At 40.6% G+C, this 25,703-nt stretch overlaps 1 protein-coding gene across 1 annotated transcript; it reads left to right on the top strand.

Annotated features, from left to right (window-relative positions):
* The first annotated feature begins 2,896 nt into the window (after positions 1-2,896).
* Positions 2,897-23,722, top strand: LOC136675824 (BICD family-like cargo adapter 1). The gene is made up of 10 exons (XM_066652589.1): positions 2,897-3,283; positions 6,326-6,541; positions 13,820-13,936; positions 14,572-14,718; positions 15,631-15,810; positions 17,511-17,642; positions 19,684-19,758; positions 20,933-21,042; positions 21,353-21,473; positions 22,305-23,722. Exons 1-10 carry the CDS (start codon positions 3,032-3,034, stop codon positions 22,506-22,508), a joined length of 1,554 nt encoding a protein of 517 aa, XP_066508686.1. The 5' UTR covers positions 2,897-3,031; the 3' UTR covers positions 22,509-23,722.
* Positions 23,723-25,703: the final 1,981 nt, after the last annotated feature.

Consider the following 25,703-nt stretch of genomic DNA (forward strand, 5'->3'; position numbering starts at 1 on the left):
AGGATGTAGGATGGCCACCTCTAAGAAGATTTGATACCTCGTCTTCTGTGAGAGGAGTGAAAGAAGGGAAGGAAGCAGTAGGTTTAGGAGGATTCGAAGGGGGAGCCGGAGGCTGTGTAGAAGGGTCCGAAAACCGGCTGCTGATTGCAGCAACTTTGCTGGTGAAGAAGTCAGCAAATGCGTCTGCGGTGAGGTTGGTTGCAGGGGGTGGAGGTGGAGGGTTCAGCAGAGATTTGAAGGTTGAAAACAGCTTCCGGGTGTCAGTAGCGTTGTAGATTTTGTCTCTATTAATTTCTTAAGGCGATTAAAACTTCTAAAATAGAATATAAACTTGACTGATAATGATATTCGTGTTTTATTAACCTCGACAGAACATTAAGTGCGAATACTGTAAAAGATCAATCTATTTTGCAGTACTATTAAGATTGAAATACTATAGAACTACAAATCCCAGCGTATAGTGCCGGCGCCTCGGTGTGGAATGCATAGTAGTGACGTCGTCCACGCTCAATATTTGTAGGCCGTTTTTATGAAACGCTTAAAAAAATTTCCACTAAGTATTTATTGTCAGTTTGTTTACTGAAGACACGTGACACAAAACACGCTACACTCAACCTCTTGTAATCTGCATATCCTACTAGACCGTTTACGTTTACATTTGGAAAAACCAACAGCAGGGGGCGCTCTGTTAATTAAAAAATAATGAAATAATGAAAATTATATTTAAAAAAAGAATAGCAGAAGAGCAAATAATAAAATAGCACAAAATAATACTTTTAAAAATGATGAGTTATCTCCTAATATGTAGAGCTTGCCTTATATATACCTGATTTAATTAAATTAATTAAATGTCTACAGACTTTTGGAGAAATAGTGTACATTTTACTCATGGATCCAGTGCGAAGCAAATGTTGAATACGTTTAATGCCCCGGACTATTCCTTGAAGTTTAAGCAGTCCTACCAAGGGCCTCTTAACTGGGGCTCTTTTATGGCATGCTCCCTTATGCAGGTTTGGTCTTTCATTAGAAGCCTGTAAACTGTCCGGTAACAATAGTATGGCCACAGCTGGGTGGACAGCACTTGATGTACACTCTTTCACTCTGGGGTTCTTGCCCCGTGCCATATGCACAGAAGCGTGGGTCTGAGGGAAACAATGAGGGTGCCATGCGTTGGGATGCCGCCTCCTTTATTCACAGCCATGTGCCTCTTCTTTTAAAGAGCTTTATACGCTCTGACCTCTGACCTGCTGAGAACACCCACAGCACAGTTATAAATGACCCCCTCAGAGACCCAAGCCACTCACAGGAGAAGAATCAGAACCAGATGCAGGTTTAATTAAAGAGGGCAAGAGACTAATCAAGCTTTAATCTAAAGGTATAAGCCTCTTTTCATGATTTGAAGATTGGGATTGTTCAGATCCTCTTATGTTCTTTACAGTTTTTATCCTAAAGTCAATTAAATGACCATCAGAGCAGTAAAGCCTCTTGGGGTTCTACATCCTACATTTTTTAAATCTATACATTTGTTCCTTTTTTCTTTGATATTTATGTGTTTTAAACAAACAAAAAACCACCCTGACATTTAAACACCTCCTCTCTTTATACAATAGAATTCAACAGACTCTGCCTGATTTATGTAAATGAGCTTTGTTTTAATTGGCCATAATGTAGTTTGTCTATGAAGCAAACCTTCAGCAAGATTGGCATAGATTGGCAAGATTGGCATAGACATAGATACTCTACTTTTACCATTTGCCATTTTGCAAAACACTTTGAATTTCATTATATGCACGTGTGTGTGTGTGTGACAGAGAGAGAGAGGTATGCATAGAATGGCGTTGAAACTGTGAGTGGTCAGCTGACTACAGAGATACATGTCAATATGCAGGATTTGTGACAACACAAGACATTAGTGTTGTAAATGTATCTATATATTTATTTATCGTTACACTTATATATCACTTTTATAGATATAAACAACACTTTACAATCAGCACTGCTCAGACGCCATTCTATGCATACCTCTCTCTCTCTGTCACACACACACACACACGTGCATATAATGAAATTCAAAGTGTTTTGCAAAATGGCAAATGGTAAAAGTAGAGTATCTATGTATGTAAAAATAATGAAATAAAAAATAAAATAAATCTATTAAAGGCAACGCTAATAAAATATTAGGAATAAAGGCAGGATTTTATGTTGAAAACCTTCAGAATATGAATGCTAGTCATTATTTGGTCTGTAGCAGGCTGCTGTTTTCTCCTCTGCTGTGGTTCAGGTGCAACTGACAGGACTTTCACCAGTTGTGTAAAGATGCATAATACAGAATCGGTTCTTTAAAACTTAATGTTAATCGATTCAATTCAATTGATTCATTTACTCTCAGGGAGTGGATGTGTAACAAACTGTTTTATACCGGTGTAAATCAAATCTAACAAACAGAACCACAGACATGAACATGAACATAAACACAATTAAACGCAAAGGTTTCTCCTAGAGGACAAGAAAAAATTCTGTCCTCATTTAAGAACGCCTGTTTTTCTTTGAATATGCTACCAGCTTTTAAGTCAATTACTAATATTATTTTAGGTCGACTGTAATATATTCTTAAATTGAAATAACTATATTTACACGCACACATTTGTTTTGACTTTTTTTATTCAATTATCGAATAAATAAGTTCATCATTTACACAGTTTTGAGCACAGTCAGCTCAGTATTACAATAACTGGTTTAGCTAATGCTAACCTCCTATTAAAATCGAAAGACAAACAAGCAAATACGAGTCGATAAACTGATTGGATGAACCGATTCCGTTGAGTGATTTGTTGTGGAATCGTATCAGTTGCCACTCTCTCCGTGACTGATGGAGTCTTCCGCCGCTCAGGTTCATTCAGCACACAACTCCCACACACACACACACACGTACACTTTCAGCTTTTCTCAGTGAACTTCTACAGGTTACTAACGAAGCCAAACCGTTGGAAATAAAACTGTATTTTAGCACGGTTCCATTTAGACTTGAACAATGAGTCTAGCGGATGAAGTTTGTTTCGAAGCTCGCCGGATGGAGCTGGAGGAGGATTTGTACTCCTATGATTTGGACGCTGAAGAAGAGCTGCAGGATTTCAGAGACGGAGAAGAGATTTTATCCGCTCTTAGACAAAAAGAAGAAGAGGTTCTCCTCGCTGCTCAGCTGGGGAAGGCTCTGCTTCTGGAAAACCATCAGCTGAAAGAAGAGAGAGCTAAACTCCATGAGCAATACACGGAAAAACTGGAGGTGAGGCGCTGAATCTTATTCGAACACTCCGTTCCACCTTAAGTGGCGCAGGTAACGTTACCTGTGGAGAACATTCACTGAGGTTATATATATAAATAAATACATGGCCACTGTGTTCTTTTACGTTGTACGTTGTGCTGCATTTAAATTTATTCTAATGTTACGTGGTGTTTCACTCTGCCCAGATCTGGACCCATGCAGTTACAGTGTATATAGAAAAGCTTGTGGACAACAGCTCTTTTACAACCTTTTTATTACCTCGCTGTCCACTAGTTACTGCAACATTGCTGTGAAGATATGGTGGCTTTCACCACTAGATCAGTACAGATTATAATTACTTGAATTCTTAGTCCCAAAGACTGTAGGCAACACATTGGTTAAAGTGAACTTAAACTCATCTGTAAATGCCTCGGCCGGTCCTCTTTATTTTAATGCTTTTCTATGGAGTGTGCACTAGCTGTGTGTGCAGCATTGATTACATTAGCTCACCCATTATCAACCAGGACTATTAATTTGAGAGGACAGATTACGGACAGGAAAAGATGGAGGTAAGGGCACAGGTCCTGAGGTGGATTGATTTAAAAAAAACTGCAAGGATGGAGCTACACAACAAATTCAGTGTTATATCAACAGTGTTAGTGTCACAATTTAACACTCTCTCAGTGTCACGTTAACACCGATGGTGTAGATTTAACACTGGAGGACTTGCTGTGTATTTTTACTGGTGTTGACAGTTTGGTGTCAGGATGTCAGTGTTGGTGTTACTCAAATCAGACTGAAGATCTCAGGTCTCACCATCTCCAGTGACTCTACCTGTTACTTCCCTTCCTCACTATCAACACCAAAGTGCCTGAACATGGAGTAAGACAGTGATCTTTTCTGTTGACGAAAGAGCGAAGGCAAGTAGAGCCTGCTAACATCCTCTGGTGCCAAAACACTGACTCAGGTAGACGCAAAGGAAACATGTCATGAATCTGATACAGTGATGAGAGTCTTACAGAACTGCAAAGGTATTTTTTTTAATACAAAATGATTGTTTTCTTAGGTAAAATCTTTCAGTTTTGCCCTGAACACCAGTGACATGACACACAACACTACATTAGACATCTAATGACATCTACATTAGAATCTAAACTTACCTGTTGGACATCAATATGAAGAACCTTATGAAGAGCTTACAGAAGATGATTTAATTAATTAATGTCAGTAAGTAGTCTTTCCAGGTGGCACGGTGGTGCAGCAGGTGGTGTCGCAGTCACACAGCTCCAGGGACCTGGACGTTGTGGGTTTGATTCCCGCTCCGGGTGACTGTCTGTGAGGAGTGTGGTGTGTTCTCCCTGTGTCTGCGTGGGTTTCCTCCGGGTGACTGTCTGTGAGGAGTGTGGTGTGTTCTCTCTGTGTCTGCGTGGGTTTCCTCCGGGTGACTGTCTGTGAGGAGTGTGGTGTGTTCTCTCTGTGTCTGTGTGGGTTTCCTCCGGGTGACTGTCTGTGAGGAGTGTGGTGTGTTCTCTCTGTGTCTGCGTGGGTTTGCTCCAGGTGACTGTCTGTGAGGAGTGTGGTGTGTTCTCTCTGTGTCTGCGTGGGTTTCCCCTGGGTGACTGTCTGTGAGGAGTGTGGTGTGTTCTCCCTGTGTCTGCGTGGGTTTCCTCCGGGTGACTGTCTGTGAGGAGTGTGGTGTGTTCTCCCTGTGTCTGCGTGGGTTTCCTCCGGGTGACTGTCTGTGAGGAGTGTGGTGTGTTCTCTCTGTGTCTGCGTGGGTTTCCTCCGGGTGCTTCGGTTTCCTCCCACAGTCCAAAAACACACGTTGGTAGGTGGATTGGTAATTCAAAAGTGTCCGCACTATCGCAGCTATCATTAGCGGAAAATATTCAGATACAGCAAAATGGTTTAAGTACAAGGTCCTGAATTAATTTTGCCAGCACTCATCAGAGAACGGTTGCATCACTGTGTAGAAAGACTGGTTTAGTTTTATCTCTCACGTCTCAAACTTAGTCTCTTTTGAGAACATCTCATGTTGCTTTATTCAGTTTCCCATGGGTGCAGATTACACTGTCCAGGGCCTGTATGAAGGGAGAAAAGTTCCCCTTGCTGCTTTTTTTACATATTATTATCTTTCCAATTATTTTCTTTCCATTTTATGTGGTTTAGAATCTAAGCAGCAAATGAGGCTACTTTGAATTATGTTTTTGTGACATCACAAAAATCCACATATTTACACACAATGACTTTAAAATTGTTTTATTTCCAGCCCATTGTTATTGAAGTTATAAAGAGTGTTCCAACATGGTCTGCGTTGTTGGCCACTTGCAGCACAGTGCAGCCAATCTCGTCTGAGCTGAGTGTTAAAAGCACAGTTACAAATAGAGACAGGTTCAGCACTGCTACTAGAAACCCCAAACAGTCTACTGTACTACACTCCTAAACACAATATACATCTTATACATTTTATAAACAGGCTTCAGAAGAACAGTAGACATTAATGATATGGGCTCCTACAAGACTTTTAGCTTCAGAGAGACTAAAGCCAGTCACTGAGTACGATTTACTGCAGTGCATCTTATCCATATTTATCAGTGAGAACGTTGTGAATCAATAACCAAACTGTATCCCAGTGATATATAATCGTATTGATTAAATGATTCTCTGATATCATTTTTGATCTGATGTTATTGACTTTCTTTGACAATGTCATTGTTAAGTCATTCTGATCTGCAGAAATAATGCTGATCACATCACAAACACCAGTAACATCTCACTCTGAAATCAAGCTGTGCTGCATGGCATTATCACTGGGACTGTTAATAATATTAATATTCATATTAATGCTGATACCAAACTGAAGGCATGAATCAGCCTTTTGTTTAAACCGGCTCATATTCTAACACTACCACTAACAATGAACTGACTCCACCTTTAATTACTCTGAATGACCTATGGATAAAGTCTGTGTAAACTGGTGGAACCCCATTCATGTTTCCGATGACATCTCTGTGAAACGAGCCCTTGTGGCCTGTGTTTGTTTGTTTGGTCGGTGTTGTGCAGGAGCTGGAGCAGGGTCGGTACGATCTGAGGCTGAAGCTGCAGGGCTGTGAGGCTCGGTGGGAGAGCCAGGTACTGGAGCTGGAGAGAGACGTGATGGAGCTCAGAGCTCAGGTGAAGGAGCTTACAAAGGCCCTGAATGAGACGGAGAGAGAGAAGAACCGCACACAGCAACAACACACGGAGATCTGCACACAGCTCAGAGAACAACTGCATGCAGTAAGTGTGTGTCTCTCTCTCTCTCTCTCTCTGTCTCTCTCACTTTCTCTCTCTCTTTCTCTTTCTGTCTCTCTCACTGTCTCTGTCTCTCTCTCTCTGTCTCTCTCTCTGTCTCTGTCTCACTCTCTCTCTCTCTGTCTCACTCTCTCTCTCTGTCTCACTCTCTCTCTCTGTCCCTCTCTCTCTCTCTCTGTCTCACTCACTCTCTCTCTCTCTCTCTCTCTCTCTCTCTCTCTCTCTCTCTCTCTCTCTCTCTCTCTTACCTCCACGCTCTATTTATTTAACTCTCTGCCTCTCAGTCACTTTCTCTCTCTCTCTCTCTCTCTCTCTCTCTGTCTCTCTCTCTCTCTCTCTCTCTGTCTCTCTCTCTCTCTCTCTGTCTCACTCTCTCTCTCTCTCTGTCTCACTCTCTCTCTCTCTGTCTCACTCTCTCTCTCTGTCTCACTCTCTCTCTCTGTCCCTCTCTCTCTCTCTCTCTGTGTCTCACTCCCTCTCTCTCTCTATGTCTCACTCTCTCTCTCTGTCCCTCTCTCTCTCTCTCTGTCTCTGTCTCACTCACTCTCTCTCTCTATGTCTCACTCTCTCTCTCTCTCTCTCTCTCTTACCTCCACGCTCTATTTATTTAACTCTCTGTCTCTCAGTCACTTTCTCTCTCTCTCTCTGTCTCTGTCTCTCTCTCTCTCTCTGTCTCACTCTCTGTCTCTCTCTCTCTGTCTCTGTCTCACTCTCTCTCTCTCTCTGTCTCACTCTCTCTGTCTGTCTCACTCTCTCTCTCTCTCTCTGTCTCACTCTCTCTCTCTCTGTCTCACTCTCTCTCTCTGTCTCACTCTCTCTCTCTGTCCCTCTCTCTCTCTCTCTCTCTCTGTGTCTCACTCCCTCTCTCTCTCTATGTCTCACTCTCTCTCTCTGTCCCTCTCTCTCTCTCTCTCTCTGTCTCACTCACTCTCTCTCTCTATGTCTCACTCTCTCTCTCTCTCTCTCTCTCTCTCTCTCTCTCTCTCTCTCTCTCTCTCTCTCTCTCTCTTACCTCCACGCTCTATTTATTTAACTCTCTGCCTCTCAGTCACTTTCTCTCTCTCTCTCTGTCTCTGTCTCTCTCTCTCTCTCTCTGTCTCACTCTCTCTCTCTCTGTCTCACTCTCTCTCTCTGTCTCACTCTCTCTCTCTGTCTCACTCTCTCTCTCTGTCCCTCTCTCTCTCTCTCTCTGTGTCTCTCTCTCTCTCTCTCTCTCTCTCTCTCTCTCTCTCTCTCTTACCTCCACGCTCTATTTATTTAACTCTCTGCCTCTCAGTCACTTGCTCACTCTTTCTCTCTCTGTCAGTTAGATGATCTGGTTCTTTCTCCTTCACTTATACATATTTCTCTCTGTCTCACACTAGCTATTTTTAGATTCATTTCTTTCTTTCTTTCTTTCTTTCTTTCTTTAATTCTTTCTTTAATTCTTTAATTCTTCCTCTTTCTTGCCCCCTTATTTTTCCTCCCTCTCTAAATCCAGATAGAACAGTGCACTGTTGTGAGTGTGTGTGCTATGTGACACTGATGAGTGTTTAAACTTTCAGTGTTGACAGTAATCAGTTTATCTCTTGTTTTGTGTCAGTGTATTTATGAAAATAAGAAGCAAATCCTCCTGAATGTTTCTTTTATTTTACAGCAGCTGTGACTTTTCCTCCAAAAATAAAACCATGAACCAGATTAAAGATTAGGGGTGGCATTGCACAACACTCTACTCACTACAAACTGCATCAGAACTGCAGACCACAGTGAATATAAACAATGGAAGGAGGCAAATATCCCACATCATCAGTGCTGTAATAAGCTGAAGGTGCACCGTTTACTTGAGCACCACATTACTGCTCATGGCTGTAATGGACTGTATTGACATGACTGTGTTACTCAAACATGAAAACAAAACCTCAGCTGTGTGAACACAGGTCCCTCTTCTGTCATTCGCACCACTCCTCTCCTTCCTTCTTCCTTCCTGAGTCAGAGAGCATTAACAGAGCCACGTGACAGGGACAGGAAAACAGCAGTTGAGAACTGAAAAGGTGGAGCTTGTGTTGATAAAAAAAATATATACAGATAAAACTGAAGGTCAGCAGTAGTTTGAGAGTCAGGAAACTTAGACTACGTGTATTCACTCGTAAACTGTACTTTTCCCCGTGCGATTCTTTTAAAACCAGTCAATATTATATTTCCCACTGTGAGACTGTATAATCTTGCAGTTTTAGTGATCTACACATAGAACATTCTCTCATTCTCTTGGAAGATGTAATAAGAAGTTCATTACATTCAGTTGTTAGAATAATACAAAGTTACACAAACCTAACACGTGTTTATCGTTTGATAGATTTGTGGCGTAGAGATTTGCATTCACTGGATTTAAGATTTAATTTTAAAGAATGAATTCAGCTCCAGAGTTGAGTGTTCTGATTGGTTAGAATGGTATCGTCAGACTGATAGTAAAGATACAAAGGTTGAATAAGGTTGATTATTTATACCTTATCAGTGGTGCCCTGATATTGCCGTTCTCTAATTAATGTGAGGAAATTTTTCTAACTGTGGCACTTGTTTTCCTGCAAACTTTCTGATTAATAATTGCATTTGGTGCATTTTCAGTGTGAAACCATACAATGGATTGGATTTATGGATTTATCTCAATCAGATGTTGTTTTCATTTACTGTTTGAGAAGCTTCTGATTCCAGGCCTCTGTTAAAAATAATTATAATCCATAAGTAAAGACTTGTGGTTGAAATGAAGGTTAAAAAAGTAAGTAAAAAATGAGAAAGTTGAAGATGTTTGCAGTTTAGGACTGAGTGGTACTGATAAACTAACCTCAAACTCAGACACAGAGGCGTGTACCTCTCACTTTCAGCGTCTGATCTAATCTGAGTGCCTTCCCAAGGTCAGACCTTGCACAATTCTCCCGGACGTGTTGTTAGTGTTATAAGTGAGCACAAAATTGTTGCTGAGAACTTCATGTCTGTGTGTGTGTGGAGATTAGGTACGCACTGGTCAGCGTGACTAACACCAAGGTCATGCCTGACGTGTTTTCAGAAATGGCAGTGTGATCATAAGTTGGTTTAAGGCAAGAAAAATAGGAGATTGGAAAAATGCATGGGCAGGAGCTTTGTGTTATTGTGCTATCAACCTAGTGTAATATCTAACTCAGCCCACACCCTCTAACCCCCCCCCCCCTCCATCCGGCCTTAGACAGCAGCGGCTGGCCAGCTCTTTCCAGAAATCAAAGTTCAGGGAGGAAAAACACATGTTTACAAGAACTCTTTGGCTCTCAAGGAGAAGGAAGTGGCTCATTTTGCCGCTGAATTTTCACCATGGAAGACTCTTTGCATCTAAGGGGGGTTAATGAAAGGCTGGAGACCTCTGTGGAGGAGATAAGTGACTTGCACTGGGTGGCTGATGTGCCTTTGCCGGATGTGGTGAAAGGCGGCTCCTTTGTCTCAAAGTGCGCGGTGTCTGGGATGGTGAGTTGGGAAGCTCCTTGATATTTTTAAGCTCCTAGGGCTTGCACTTAAGGCTGTGTGAAAAAGGTTTAAGGATTGCAAATCTAATTACTTTTGTTTATTTTACTTTATTACTTTCACAGACTCTCAGTGTAGAATTGGAGCAGGGCTGTGCAGACCTTTTGTGTAATGTTGTATATAGGAGAGCTAAACATCTCTGGCTCAACCATACAGTGGGCTTTGGTCCATGAACTCCTTTTCTAGGGCAACAGTGTGAGGGAGGGAGAGGGTACGTAGTCAGAAAGTGTGGGAGAAGCCCCCAGAGCTGTGCCAGGAAAGCCGTGCTTGTCTGTACCAGTGAGCTCAAGCCTCCAGAGGAGCTGAGCATGCGTATGTCGGCCTGAAGGAGTCATTCACACCATTGCATTTGAGCTGTTTGTATTCCTTGGAAAAAGAAAATTAATTATGTTTCTGACAAGCTGTGTCCATAGCGCTTTGTGGGCAGTGCCAGGGGTAGTTGCTTATGTCATATGTATTTACAAATCTGTCATAACTGTACTTCAACTGTAAACTGCTGAATTTGAAGTGGATTAAACTGTGATGTCAGTAAAACTCCTCCTAGTTATAAATCTTCATCAATACCTGTTTTAAATAAATAACATTTGCGTAATCTCACAGAGAGTGGAAGGACAGATAATGTGACACCTACAAAACCCCACCTAATACTAACCAGCACAGACTTTAATGAGGGTTTAATCCACGTCTGCTACTGAGAAGGATGATTTGATCGATTTTCATTTGATTTCAGAGAAAATGACCGCTGAGATTTGTAATAAAAAAAAGCATAGTGTAAATCTCCTGTTGTGCTGTTTTTGTCGTTGTAAAACTCATCAGAAGTAAACAGCAGAACCCAGTGAAGGGCCTTGTCTTTTATACCAGTTTAAAAAACATAATTAAAACTTAATAGCAACTAAACTGAAACTCTCACTGGATTCCTAAACGTTACTCAAACTAAACTGCAGTAGAAATCAGCCAATCACAAAGCTACTAATCATTACTATAAAACATGGAAGTGGAATTTGTTTATCTTACTGGTTCATATTAATTATTCATAATCTGTACAATTCATAGTTCCTTATTTAAAATACTAAATACCGATGATTATAAATGCTTTAGGACTCATGTCAGTTTTGTCTGCTTTTCACAATATATTCACTGGGTAAAGAACAGCTCTTAGATGGCACTATGATATAACTTCTCCATAAATGGACAGATGTGCCCATCTGTTTTTCTCTTTTGGAACTTAAGCTTAAGGAAACCCCTGTTCTTTTGTTGTTGAACGAACATCGGAGGCTGACTCCACAAAGTGAAGGCTATTGAAGAATTTAAAACATAAATGTAGGAAGAAGAGTGTTGACAGTGATGATACACTTTTAAAATCGGACATTTCCCTGCCACAATTAAAATAACCTTAAAGGAGGTTTATCCTCCATTTTCATGGAAATATTAAACTTGAAACTAAGACTGAACCTCGCTTTAAATCAAAAACATATAACAGAACTTGGCGATCTTGTCCTGGTGATGGTGAATTATTCACTACTGTGCTGTCACTGAGTCAGAGGGTGAATTTTGTGTGGGGACGTGACTGAATGTGGTCATTGAAGCTTAGCTCTGTTAAGTTTTTCCATGGGGCAAGTGCAGTTACAGTGTTGCGTGGCCAAAGCACAGGTGGGAAAGGTCCTGAATGCATGAAGTTACTTGAATAAAATAACAAAATAAGCCAAATTTCACCCCAAAATACAAATGCATAAAAGCACACACAACTACTAATTGGTAATGTGTAGTGATGGTAATTCATAAACTTCAGTGGAGAGTTTTATAACATGAAGTGTAAACCAGCACAGAAACTAAAGCCTATACTACATCATATACTACTCCTTTTTGGATCCTCTTTTGGTTCCAAAATAAAATGTTGCAACAGACATTGGAGTAGTTTTGGGTCACAAAGGCCGCTCCAGCTCATCCCATAGGTATTGAATATTGATCCATCACGTACTAGCGAAGGGGTCTTCACCTTCCTTGTTTTGCACTGAGCGTTGTGGACGGTGAACTTGAAGCTCATGTGCAGTTGGAGATATTTCAAACTGGATTTCAAAAGTTTGAAAAGCAAGTTATTGAATTTGAACCAAACTTCTTGGGCCCACTTTAAGAGCATTAATTAACTTATTTTAAGGGGTTTCTGCAGAGTTTTTGATAAGTATTCTGTAAATTGTCCACATGATGATCATCTTCTCTCAAGCTGCAGATATTTATGAGCATCTTCAAGCTGCTTCTGAAAATTAAAGCTCACCAGGAGGTTTAATATGGAGCGGTGTCTCATGTTTGTTTTTGCTGTAATGCCATTCACAGACTTTTTCTGGACCCCCTCGTGCCAGAGGAGACACTCTCTGGGTGTGGCACTGTTCTGTGCGAGAGGCATAAATAAATATTTAAAATAAACTTTGATTACACTAAACCATGTGGGGGCTCTTTACTTTAAATGGAGCATAAACAGGTTCATTCCCGCGCTGCAATGTAATTGAGGTCTTCTCACATTAAATCTCATGAGCTGGAATTTGTAGATGAAATTTAAAACGTAAACAGTTTCATATTTTCTGTGCTGTGGTAAAAATGGCTCTTTTTCTAAGTCATTGGAATTCCTCTTTGATTTTCAGTCACAATTTGATGGACCCACAGGCTTAACCCTTACAGTTTGAAAGCCACAGCCAACCCCCCCCCCCCCCCCCCCATCCCCCAATTCCCCAAACTGGGTCATTTTTCCTGTTCTTACCTCCCCAGGGGGCAGATGATGCTGGGGGGATCAGCTGTAAAGTGCGCTTCTGAGTGTGTTTTTGGGACCCCAGTGTGTGCTTACTTAAGCATCCATATGGAACTGCTGACCACTAGCCTTTTTACTTAAGATCTGGCTGAGTGTCACTGACTGAGCCACTGCCAGTGATGGAGCATAGGGCCAATGTACTGTTTAAAAAAAACACCTTTTAAGGTTCATGTATATACTTATACATACACACACGCACACAGCTCCCCACTAACTGTGCCTAATGCAGCATGGTGATGTCATTGCCAAGACCAAGATGCCACGCTCCATCTGCTGTTTGTGCCTTTGATCCCCCCGAGCGTGTGCAATAGGACCTGACGTGAGGGTCCCGCAATCTGCTGAATCAGGCCACTGGACCCCCAATCAGCCGCTTTTGTTTTGGTGTTGACAGGCGCACATAACTCCCTTTCACTGCTGGCCACATTCCTTACAGCAGAAAACGTCTCCATAATAAACACTGAATCCCTGGAAAAATCAGGGGCCCCTGCCCTTGCGTTTGTTCCTGTACAAATATGCTTTGTTAATTAGAAGTGTTTGGTGATTATTTTTTCAATAAAATAAAATATTACCAGTTATTTTGTCTCCTGTTTCCCAGCCTCAAAATTATTTAGACGTGATATTCTAATATTTCTTTGTACTTTTAAATGCAGTCAGCCTTAAATGCATAGGTGAAATCAGATTCTGGTACTGGACAACCATCCATCTCAGCCCAGTTTTATTGAGTGGTGATCCATCTCTGTAGAGAACCTAACCCCAGACTGTGGGGATTGTAAATTGGTGAACGTCTGTGTTCACACCGGGTGTACCTTATATTAACTGATGTCCTGGACACTTCCACTGTGAGGCTCGATGTTTAAAAGCAGTGCTGATCTTGAATTATAGCCTTCAGGGACAGAGCAGTCACTGACCTAGGTTCTGTCTCCTGTGTTTTCGAGTAGGCAATGGAGGTGGAGAGGACGGTCACAGCTGAGCTTCAGAACCTGAAACAAGAGCTGAGAGAACGAGGACATCCCAGACCTCAGGACGAGGAGCTGCTCAGTGCTCTGAGAGAACAGGTGAGAAAGCTTAGCTTACACACACACACACACACACACACACACACACACATTTATTTTAAACTCCTTGTTGCTTTTGTCTAACAGGCTTTTTAATAAATGTTTTTAATCCATGTTAGTATTTATGTATTTGGATGTAATTGTAGAAGTATTGATCATGCCCATTACATTCTTATTTAACATTAAGTATGATATATCATCATATTGTTCAGCTGTAACCCACATGGTCACTTAAGCACCCATCACACCGTACTATATAGAAACAGTCAGGAAAACTTATCCCTGTTGAAATTTGGAGCAATGAAAATAGTATTTCCAATTCTTTAAAATCAACCCTATTACATTTTTAATAAATTAAACATTCTGTTGTCTTTAGCACCCTGTCAGCAGTATCTGGGGAGTGAAATTAGCTGGAAACATGCTAACAGTGATGTGTAGGGTAAATTATGTTAGTAATGACTCTACAAACTCAGGCACCTCTTAGGCCCAGAACATCATGTGCCCTACAATGTGATAATAATACTTCATGTATCAAATCACTTCAATTGCTACAGTGTTTGTGTGTTTGTGTGTTTGTGTGTTTGTGTGTGTGTGTGTGTGTGTGTGTGTGTGTGTGTGTACGCGTGTACGCACAGGTTGCCCGGTTAAGGCAGCGGGAGCAGAGTCTGGAACAGCGTCTGGAGACAGTTTGCGAAGAGAATGCAGAGCTGAGAGAGAATGTCTCCTCTTTACATGCGCGTCTGGCCGTTCAGGAACAGCAGAGTCACACACAGAGTCAGCAGGTACAGTCCACACACACACAAAGGGAGAGCTTGCAGGTACAGTGCACATTCTCAAAAGCACACATACTTACACACACACACACATTTTAAATCAGAGAGCACACTTAATTAATCGAGTTTCCAGTCAAATTACATACATTAAGTACTACTTTGGACGACTAAAATCGGTTGAAATAATAGGAGGTACCTAAACTTTGTAAAACATTCAGAAAAAAAGAAGAACATTTAACAGCCCTGCAAGACTGCTATGTGCTTTGCAAAGCAGTTCAGTGCTTCAGAGTTTATTTTATCACTGTGTAACATATTTCTAGGTTATTTTACTTGCTCCAGGTCACTGATTCTGATACTTTTGCTTGTAACTAGCATTAGGTTTCATTTTAAATATATTTAGGCTGATTTCACTTGCCATTATATAATTGAATGCAGGTGATTGCATGACAATACAGAAAATAAAGAAATAAAGCAGAGTTCTCTCATGCACTTTGCTCACTGAGACCTGACATGCCAGATTCCACATGGAGAAGTTCCTGTATAGTTTCTGTGTGCAATGTAGGTCTGGAATCTGGTGTTTCAAGATCTCTGTTTCCACAGTGATGCTCAGCATGAGCCCTATTTAGAAAAACCAGAAGATAACCAACAGAAAGTGGCAGTGTTTCAAAGACCCAACATGTTTGGTATATGATGTTTTTAGTTTTGGTGCTTGATCTGCTGTAGCTACAAATCAATGAAAGCTCATTAAAGTTCAGACTAAATCCCTTGGTACTAACTGCATTTAAGGAAAAGCATCTTGGCATCTGTAGAGTAACTAGTTAATGCTATACCTGGATCATTTATAAACTTGTGTGTGTGTGTGTGTGTGTGTGTGTGTGTGTGTGTGTGTGTGTGTGTGTGTGTGTGTGTGTGTGTGTTTAGCTGTCAGAGGCACGGCGAGAAGTGGAGGCTGCACGAAGCCGAGCTCAGGAACTTCAGGCTCAGATGGAGGAGCTGCAGGAGGAGGTGTCTCTCCAGAGCAGTGGACACGGGGACATGTCCCTCCTCTCTGAGATGGAGCACAGTCTGGACGCTGTGGGCTGGAGCCAGGACAGAGAGCAGGTGACTGATCCAGATAAAGCAGGCTCTAATTCACAAAACAAGAACAGGAGGCTCTGAGAATGTGTCCTTTATATGGACCCAAACATTACGCTGCAGCTGCACATAAGCCTAATGTCCCCTTGCTCAATGCTAAGTGTGGACTAGAGGGCTATATATCACCTCAGCCTGTGAACCAATGAAACTGTGTTCGCTGGAGTGCTAGAGCTCCATCCAGTAAAAATTTTCTACCAATACTACACACCCTATACCAATCAATTCAACCCAAAACTGCATGTAAACAGCCTGTTTTGTTCTCATAGTTTTTGTGATGTCACGAAAAAGAGCACACATTTACTTATACCCGACTCTTCAGCATGCGGCTCTTTAGTCCCACTCAGTATAGTGCTTGAAAAGGATATAGACTGTGAAATGTAGACTATGAAAACCTGGTGAAATCTGTAGAAGCCAGGTCTCAAGGGCAGGGATCTGAATACTTCAGCTGAGGAACTTATCTACTGGCATTTCAGGACGAATACTGTGGGAGATTATGTCATTCCTGGAATTGAGATCTGCTCTGTTTATAGCATCAACAAGGAAATGTTGCTCTCATCTCATGGGAATAAATAGAAGCCTCCAGAATCAACAGCTTAATCATTCCTCACCTTGCTGTTTGCTTAGTGTCTTTAATGTTATTAAACCCACGCCTATTTTCATCTGTAATGAGTCCTTCTGAAACACACGTGAGTGTTATTGTAGAGGTCATTTAGATAAGGCACAGCTCTGATTTCGATTAATGCTTAACTCTTGGTGTAAAAAAAAAAAAAAACCTAGATGTTTTTAATGGAAGCATGAGTTCCTTCCCATACACTTGAGTCATGAGGGACTTTTATAATAAGAGGGACTGTTTAGCAACTCGTGCCTCCCTCAGACTGTGTGTTTCTGTGAGTCATCAGAAACTATATATAGTGTTGAGGCTTTTACCACAGAAATGTTTTCTGAATATGACTGACAACAGCGTGACAGCATTGTTAGCGAGCAGGATGTTTGAGGAAACACTGTACACATGGTTGATGTGAATTTATGCAAATGGATTTGATATTAAAATCGTCTAACCAATGAAAAATCATTCATTTGACAGATTAATCACTACATACCTGAAGGCTACACTGTTACTTTTGTCCAGTTATTATTGAAGTGGTGGAACACGCTCTTCCAACCTCCAAAAGCTTTTTACCTAGAATGTTTTGTTTGATTTTAGTTTCAGTTTTTGTTGTGTAGTCCAGTGCAAACAACAGATATTATTCATTATTTTATACCCATAACTTCCTACATGATGTCATTTTTATGTAAACAAGGTTAAATTAACAAGACTGAAGAGTTGTTCCTAATATTTCTTAGTCTCCAAGACATAAAGGTAATACAAGAAATGCCTATAAATATATTGCCTGACTTCTTGGATATACACATTTGTCGAGAAGGTGTGCAGGGCATTTTAAGACAAAAGACATGTGTAGGTTTATTCTGTGCTTGTGTGTGTGTGTATATATATATATATATATATATATATATATGATGCTAATAAAACAAGAAACCAGTTCCACAATGGCACACTGAATAAGTTTGTTTACATCATCTTCTCTGAGTTGTGGTGAACAGTACGAAATATTGATGGCTTTTGAGAGTAATATGTAAATTACTGGTGGATCTGATCTTGTCTCTAGGTCACACAGGCAGTGACATCTATTCTGCACATGCTGGTTCCAGAGGCTGTCCACAACAAAGATGACCTGCAAAGCATGCTGGGAGAGCTGAAGCGTGTGGCAGAAAGGATAATGAATGACGAGACTGTGCAGGTGAGCCCTGTGGCCAAACTGATACAACACACACAACCAAACCATTATTCAAAGAGACGCTGACCTCGTTTCGCTGCCGCTCTTTTCACTGACAGAAACCTGATCCTCTCTCTGTGGAGCCTTTACTGTACCAACCTTTACCAAGCACCTGGACACACAGAGGGAGTTATTTATTATTGTTAACGTGCAAAGTTTTTAAATTCTGTTATTTTTATAAGAGAATCTGCATAGTATTAAGGGGTAAACCTTACAACATGTTATTGTTTACTGATTATGTAAACATTCCGTTTATGTAAAGTGTATTTTCACCACAGAATTGATCTAAATCAAATGAGTGTTTGCAAAGTTAGGTCTGACACACCTCACGGTTGTTCACAAGTAAAGACAGATACAGAACAATAATAGCGCTTCCAGTAAGTCCACTCAGGTAGAATAATAAGAGTAATCTGTGAAAGATCACACTCACATCACAGAAACAAATGCCAATTCAACAATTGCTTAAAATGATTTTAATACAGTGTCTAATGATAAATCAAGAGTCAAGTCAAGAGAGTTTTATTGTCAATTCTGCATGTGTACAGGACATCTCCAAGATGCAGTAACACTTAACAAAAAATAGACTAAATTCAACTAAACTAAGGATATAAATATATGAAAGTGAACAAACAGAAGACAAGTGCAGGACGTACGATACCAGCAGCTCACTGATAGACGTACATGAGACAATGGGACACTTGTCTGGACACTTGTCTGGAGACAATAACCTGATTTGGAGGTAGGAACTTGGTGCTGCTCACCCTCTCCACAACAGCCCCGTTGATGGATAGAGGGGCATGTTAAGTTCTCCTGAAGTCCACAACAGTCTCCTTGGTCTTCTCAGTGTTCAGAGAGAGATTGTTGTGTTTGCACCAAGAGGCCAGCGGCTCACCTCGCTCCTGTAGTGTGACTCATCGTTGTTGCTGATGAGGCCTACCACAGTCGTTTCATCCGCAAACTTGATGAAGAGGTTGGAGGTGTGTGATGGAGAGCAGTCAGAAACACTACAGAAATATGTTAATACAAGTCCAAAATCCCTTCCATTTATGTCGAAGTGTTGGTGCTGAACATGTCTTAACACACAAGCTGACCGTGTTCCAGTTAAACATTCAGAATATCCTATACCCCATATTTTCATTGTTAGCTTGCCTCAGGTTAGCACTGTTAGTGAGACAAATTGATAACAATGTATTACGCAAAATTTTTCACAACTAAACCCCATGGAAACGTGTTTACATAATGCAGTGGGACAGTACTGTACACAGCTGATTTAATGAGACTCAAATAGATAGAAGCACTAATAAACTGTAAAACACAACTGATTTAACACACTGTTTATGTGCACTACAGCTGTCTTGGGTGGGTGAGGCACTCAGATTTTCCGAGTAGGAAATCCGACTTGTGGGAGGATCCAGATTAAATTTTCTACTTGGAACTTAAACGTTCTGAAATCTAAGTTCAAATGGAAGGCAACAGCAAAGCTCCTCTTCAGACGTGACAACCTTTAAACATTTGCACTTTCCATGCCTTTACATGAGCTTAAGCTAAAGCTAACAGGCATTCGTTAGAGCAGTGTTAGATGATGAGGACACAAGGCCTTTCAGCAAACTCTAATGAAGCAGTGTGTTCTTCAAAAACTGACAAAGCCAGATAACAGAGGTAATTTTAAAAGTTGTGAGGTTAATCTGTGTAATAAGCAGCCATTTTGTCAGAATGCTTCAGTGTGCGTAAAAAAAATGGGACGTGCGTCAGGGCTCTTTGTTGTTTCTGTGGCTGAAAGTGTGCTCAGGAGCATCGGGGTGGAAAACTGGCTCAAGAGGAGCAAATGAGAGGGAGAAAGATGCAGGGACAGAAAGTCATTTATATCCATGTTACCTGATCCTAAGCCTGGAGACTTAAAAGCCCCTCCCTGTGGCCCCTAACAAAGGAACCCCTCACATCGCCCTCAGCCCTGAGCTCAGTGATAGTGATGCTCCGTATCTGTGTTTCCCTTTGTCTCTGGCAGCTGAAGAAGCTCATTGTGGACGAAGGGAGCGTGCAGTATGAGAACACGGCCTGGATACAGGAGCTGCACGATCAGGTGACAATAGCTTGAGTGTTAAAGTGATCAGGGACAATTTCTGATTTTTGACTGAGCCTTTGTCCCTGAGTTACAAAAAAATCAGGCCCAGAGCCTGAGATTAGCAGCAACTCAAAGAAATGACACTAATCAAACTTCTATATTGTAATCATTTACAGAACCTTACCGACTTTGTATTAAACATCAACTAATTAAATATTATATTAAATTCTCTGTAAAAGAGACTGTTTTTTTTTGACATTTTTCAGTATTAAATCATAACTAACAACGTTACGTTTACGTTTAGCAAATTTTATAATTTTACAGGTAAAAAAACACAAGGTTATGACCTGAAATTGTTATTTATTTTACATGTAGGGTATTGAATGACAAAACAACCCCCAAAATATTTTTGTTTTGGAATTTTACCGTCATCAACACTACAATCCACATCAATGTAAACTCTGCATTATTGACTCACAGACAATGCACATTCTATTCTGTTTAAAACTTAAAACCTCGGAAAAGTGCACGATTGAGTTTGTTAATATTTCTTCACTTTTTCTCTCCTTTCCTCTCTCTGTCTCACTCTGTCTCTGTCTCTCTCTCTCTCTATCCCGCTCTCTCTCTCTCTCTCTCTCTCTCCCCCTCTGTCTCTCCCTCTGTCTCTCCCTCTGTCTCTCTCTCTGTCTCACTCTCTGTCTCTCTTTGTCTCTCTCTCTCTCTCTCTCTCTCTCTCTGTCTCTCTCTGTCTCTCTCTCTCTCTGTCTCTCTCTCTCTGTCTCTCTCTCTCTCTCTCTCTCTGTCTCTGTCTCTCTCTGTCTCTCTCTCTCTCTGTCTCTCTCTGTCTCTCTCTCTCTGTCTCTCTCTCTCTGTCTCTCTCTGTCTCTCTCTCTCTCTCTCTCTCTCTGTCTCTCTCTCTCTCTCTCTCTCTCTCTCCGTCTCTCTCTCTCTCTCTCTCTCTCTCTCTCTCTCTCTCTCTGTCTCTCTCTCTCTATCCCGCTCTCTCTCTCTCTCTCTGTCTCTCTCTCCCTTTGTCTCTCTCTCTCTCTCTCTCTCTCTCTCTCTCTCTCTCTCTCTCTCCGTCTCACTCTCTCTCTCTCTGTCTCACTCTGTCTCTCTTTGTCTCTCTCTCTCTTTGTCTCTCTCTGTCTCTTTGTCTCTCTCTCTCTCTCTATGTTCCTCTCTTTCTCAGAATGCACGGCTCGTGGAAGAAAATGCAGAACTCAGACTCGAAGTGGGCAGAAGGCCAGATGAAGAGATTGTTCAGCAAGCCATAAAGGACAGAGACGATGCTATTGCCAAGTATGTAAAGGAGCCACATACTTTCTAATAATCTGCTTCAATTATGAACCAATAAAGCCAAAGTAAAGTCAGGCATTCTCGGAGCTGTCACATTCTGGCCGTTTTATCTTCACTACATAACATTTCATCTGCAACATTTAACAGATGCTATTTTCCTAATGAACTAATTAATTATTTTCTCATATCCAAAGTTGCTTTACAAAACATTATCAGATTAAATGACAGAGGCAATGCCAGTCTGGACACTTTCTCCATAATCTTGAATTTGAAATGTAATTAGAAAGTGATATATATATTTTACTCAATACAGAAAGACAGCTGTGGAGGCAGAACTGTTGAGGAGCAAGAGTGATATAATATGCCTGAACAACCAGCTGCTAGAGGCCATCCAGCGCAAACTGGAGCTGTCTCAGGAACTCGAGGCCTGGCAGGTGGGTCACACTTGGGGTCTTTTACAAGACTCTGATCTGTCACTTTCTAAAACCCCTCATCTGCTTATATACTGATGTTCAAAGCTCGGGTCAAAGCCAGGGCCAATTTCCACGCTGCTACTGCATGCTTCCTGTAGAATGACGAGCCAAACATACGTGTTATCTGTGTTAACTCTTGCAGGCCAACATTTAGGCTTTTATACATTTGTGTCCCTGTGTTATTTGTGTTTACTTTGTCACATTTGACCAGAAAACAGATTCATATCCTCAGATATAGCACATCAGCTCTATCTCTCATCAAAGGCTGGAATGTATGAGTCTACAGACAAACGAAAAACCAAAAAACATGTTACAGCAGTGAAAAAGAAGGATCAAAACATTTCTATGTGCAGAAAGATAAAATGAAGCAATGCAGAAGGTGACAGAAAATACTATTTATTCATCTGAGGTTTACATAACAGTTTGATGATACAGGAAATGCTAAACTGCAGGCTGCTGAACTGGATCTTGCTTGTTTGCGAAATATCTGTACTTTTACAGAGAAAACCCTTTAGAAAATGAGAAACAGCAATGTTTTAAAGATAACAGACGTCTTTCCTGCTAATCAGATAGTCCAAGCTAATAAAACGTGCACTGTAATGTACATCATTCCAAAAATGATCTGCTATCTCCCCCTGCTGGACACATCAAAGAAATGCCCAGGCTTTCCAGTTAAAACATTTTATTTACACAAAAAGCAGGTCTTGGTTTTATTATATTATATTATATTATATTATATTATATTATATTATATTATATCGCCTCTGATGTGATGTGTGCTTTTCTCCACAGGATGACATCCAGATCATCATCAACCAGCAGCTGAAGAGCCAGCACCAGACAGAGCAGCAGTCTGACCGGAAGAGGACCGGATCTGCCCGAATCTCATTCCTCCGCAAGTCTAGAAGACCCTCAACCTCAGCGTCCTGCACGTCCCAGATCAACACATCCGGAAAACCGGTGCCCTGGAAAGACTGGCTCAAACTGGGAAAATAAACTTACCCTGTGTTCTCAGTGGAAACGAAACAAAGATCCAGCATCAACTGCTGAGCACATCTCTGATTCCCAAAGGTCTGGGCACTCGAGCAGAGATACGGAAAGCCATAGAGAAGGCCTGTAAACACTACTGTCACTTAACGCAGTGGACGCCTAATGCTGCCTTGAGAGAAAGTGCACAGATCTAGAACTGAACACAAACCCGAGGACAGCCGTCATGTTGATTCGAAAAGTGCTTATCAGGAATGAGACTGTTATTCAGCTCTTCACTGTTGACCTTTTTGAAACACTATTTAGAGTAGGTTCTAGATATTAGTCTAGTACAGCTACCTTCCTCCGGGCAAAGGGTTCAGGAAAGCAGTTTTCACTCTCAACTGCACAGCTCCAGATGTCATTGTAGGAATAAATCTTTCTACAGATGAACAGAAATGATCAAAATATCTTCCACTGGAAAAATAACTCAAATTGAGTTTGTAATATTAAAAACAATGATTAAATACCAAGTAGATGTACTGCACTCTGTTTCATTTAAATACGGTCAGATGTAAATCCTGCATGTATTCAAGTGCCAACATTTACTCTTTAAAGTCGATGTAGATTTCTGTTGGCCACGTTCATGACGCTAAATTCAGAATAATGGGGACTTATTTCAGTCTGATTGGCTGTGAATCCAAGATTGAGTTAGTTAGGAACTGCCATTAAAATAAAGTGTCAGTGTGAAGATTTTAAACACTTAAAGGGCCAATAACATAGTTTTGTCCAAAATGTAAATATACAAATAAGAGCCTCAAGTCTTTTCCATTCCAGGAAATGATATTTAATGAGCTGTAGTTGCAGTAAGTGATTGACACTAGGGCACTTTGATTGTCAGTATTTTTCAATACCAATACCTTGCTATATTCAATACCTTTATTATTTTTTATACCAAATCCTGAAGTGTAGTTTTGTTGGTACTGTGTATTTAAATGTAGTTTACACTGGTGCAGCTGATCTCAGAAATGATCTCAGTCAGGATGAACATGATGATCTGGGCCTCTGTACTACAGCTAATGACAGTGTTAATGACTGTTATCTTTGTCTTACCAGAAGAATGACTGAAACCCTATAATGTTTATATCATGTTTATAATAGTGTTGATTGTTGTATTTCTATAAAGTAGTATATATGATATCTGTATATTGATAAATATTGTTCTAAATGCATGTTTTTGTATTCACTGCTCATATTGTGAAATAAAGATTTTTTTTTTTACATTTGAAAGTATTTTCCTATTGGTTTGATTGTTTCAAATATGATTAAATGGGGGCTTTATTTCGTATTTTTTGATTCTCTGAGCTCCAGGGACCATACAGGAGCACTTTGTACTTTTACAAGTACTGTAGCCCAGCTGTTGCTCTGTACGGTTTTTAGCCTTTCACCATGTTCTTCAATAGTCAGGACGCCAAATAGAGCAGGTAAAAACGTGTAAAAAATAATCATAATAAAAGAGGAGGAGGTCATTATAATATGGCGGATCGGTGTACAACAGTCTGGTTTTAATGCTGTGGCCGCTCGGTGTATCGGGATACAAGTTATTTCAGAACTCCGTGGCCAATAATTAAAGCCGTGTGTTGCGGTTGCCCTCTAGCGGTGAGTAGGAAATATGGCAGGGTAGATTTATTTTTTCCACCACAAGATGGCGGACAGTTTAGCAGAGACAGGAGCTGTGACTAACATTAATTTAAACGTTTAGGTGTTTGATTATATTAAAAAAAAATAGAAACATATTTGGCTAATTCTGTCAAAATACCTGTCCTCCTGGTATTAAAACAAAAGTTATGAGTGTGCCCAAAAACCTATTTGAGAATGGTATATCATCTTTCATTATTGGTTGGTTGACTGCAATGTTAACAACCAGAGTGCTCTTTACAAGCAGAGATACACAGCACAGAACAGAGGGGACGGATTTTACACACTGATGTGCAAATTAAGGGCTGAAGGTGGTGTTTATTGATTGCTTTATAATCTTGTTATTGACACAGCACCTGGGTGCCATCAGGTGTTTCCCAAGTTTCTGAATCACTAACTTCTGAAAACAAACAAACTATATCAGTTTCTTAAAATGAACTCTTTTAACTGTCTGAGATCATGCAGTTGCTGAAGAGCTTAAGCAGATGTCCGTTGGCCAAAGTGATGTGCGCCAGGAGACTTCACTTCACTGTAATAAGGGAGGCAAAATAATTAACCTTTCATTTCCAAAGAAGGACCTGTTCATTCCAAATATTACATAGTCTTTCCTGCTTTTCCTTTATGAGATGACCGGTGATATCTAGGTCAAGCTGATAATGTTGGAACAGTGAGTAATATGTTCTTTGGAAGAAATTTAAGGAGGAATCCACTTCCAGTGAAACATTTCTGCTCTCTGTAAAAAACCTGTTACATTTAAAGTTGGAGAAGCTATTAGATATATCTCTCAAACCATGCCTTCACAGCAAATTCTCTCATGTTAAATCTACACTATTAGTGTTAACACTAATTAAGCAGTGTTAATTTAACACTAATCGTGACCCAAATGTAAACAGTTAAATATTGTAAACAGAGTATAATGAATGTTCTCTGACTCAGAAGGACTTAAATTTGTTTACAGACATTGCCATTAATACTGAGATGATATTTCTGAAGTGAAACTCCCCATGAACAGTGTTGCATTAGTCTGAATATTCATCTTCTGTGGAAAACAAATACAAATTTGGAACTATAACAAGTAAGGCCCAGTTATTATGGCACCTTTCCACTGCACTGTACCTACTCTACTCAGTACTACTTGCTTGGTACGTAGTTGTTGTTGTTTTTGTCTTAAAACCCTGTCCCTTATCTGAACAGCTGGCTTTAATAATTATGCATTTATGTGTTGTTATTGTTGTCGTTTGGGACTGAACATAGCTCCCTTATCAATTCAGACAGATCAGTAGAGTTTGTTCCTTCCTTGTTGCCGCATGCAGCACTCACTGGTTTCTTTCGTCAGCCGCCGATCCAAGGAGGGTTTGAACCTCCATGGTGTAATTATACGGGCTGCCATAAGTCTATGCCATTATGTGATCTCTGCTGTAGCTTGATGAGTTTGTGCTGGACATCTGGCATAGAAAGACGACTCTCTCTGGCCAATAAGTGCTCTGCAAGGTTTACACATCACAGTTTAGTCCCTACTTTGCTCTC

The sequence above is a fragment of the Hoplias malabaricus genome, chromosome X1 (genome assembly GCF_029633855.1).
Source record: "Hoplias malabaricus isolate fHopMal1 chromosome X1, fHopMal1.hap1, whole genome shotgun sequence".
NCBI lineage: Eukaryota > Metazoa > Chordata > Actinopteri > Characiformes > Erythrinidae > Hoplias > Hoplias malabaricus.

Bases quoted from the DNA above. Each gene is read 5' to 3' on its own strand.
- LOC136675824 (XM_066652589.1), top strand. From the start codon at position 3,032: ATGAGTCTAGCGGATGAAGTTTGTTTCGAAGCTCGCCGGATGGAGCTG. The intron at 17,643-19,683 runs GTGAGCCCTGTG...TGTCTCTGGCAG, and splicing joins TGAATGACGAGACTGTGCAG to CTGAAGAAGCTCATTGTGGA. The intron at 21,474-22,304 runs GTGGGTCACACT...TTTTCTCCACAG, and splicing joins AGGAACTCGAGGCCTGGCAG to GATGACATCCAGATCATCAT.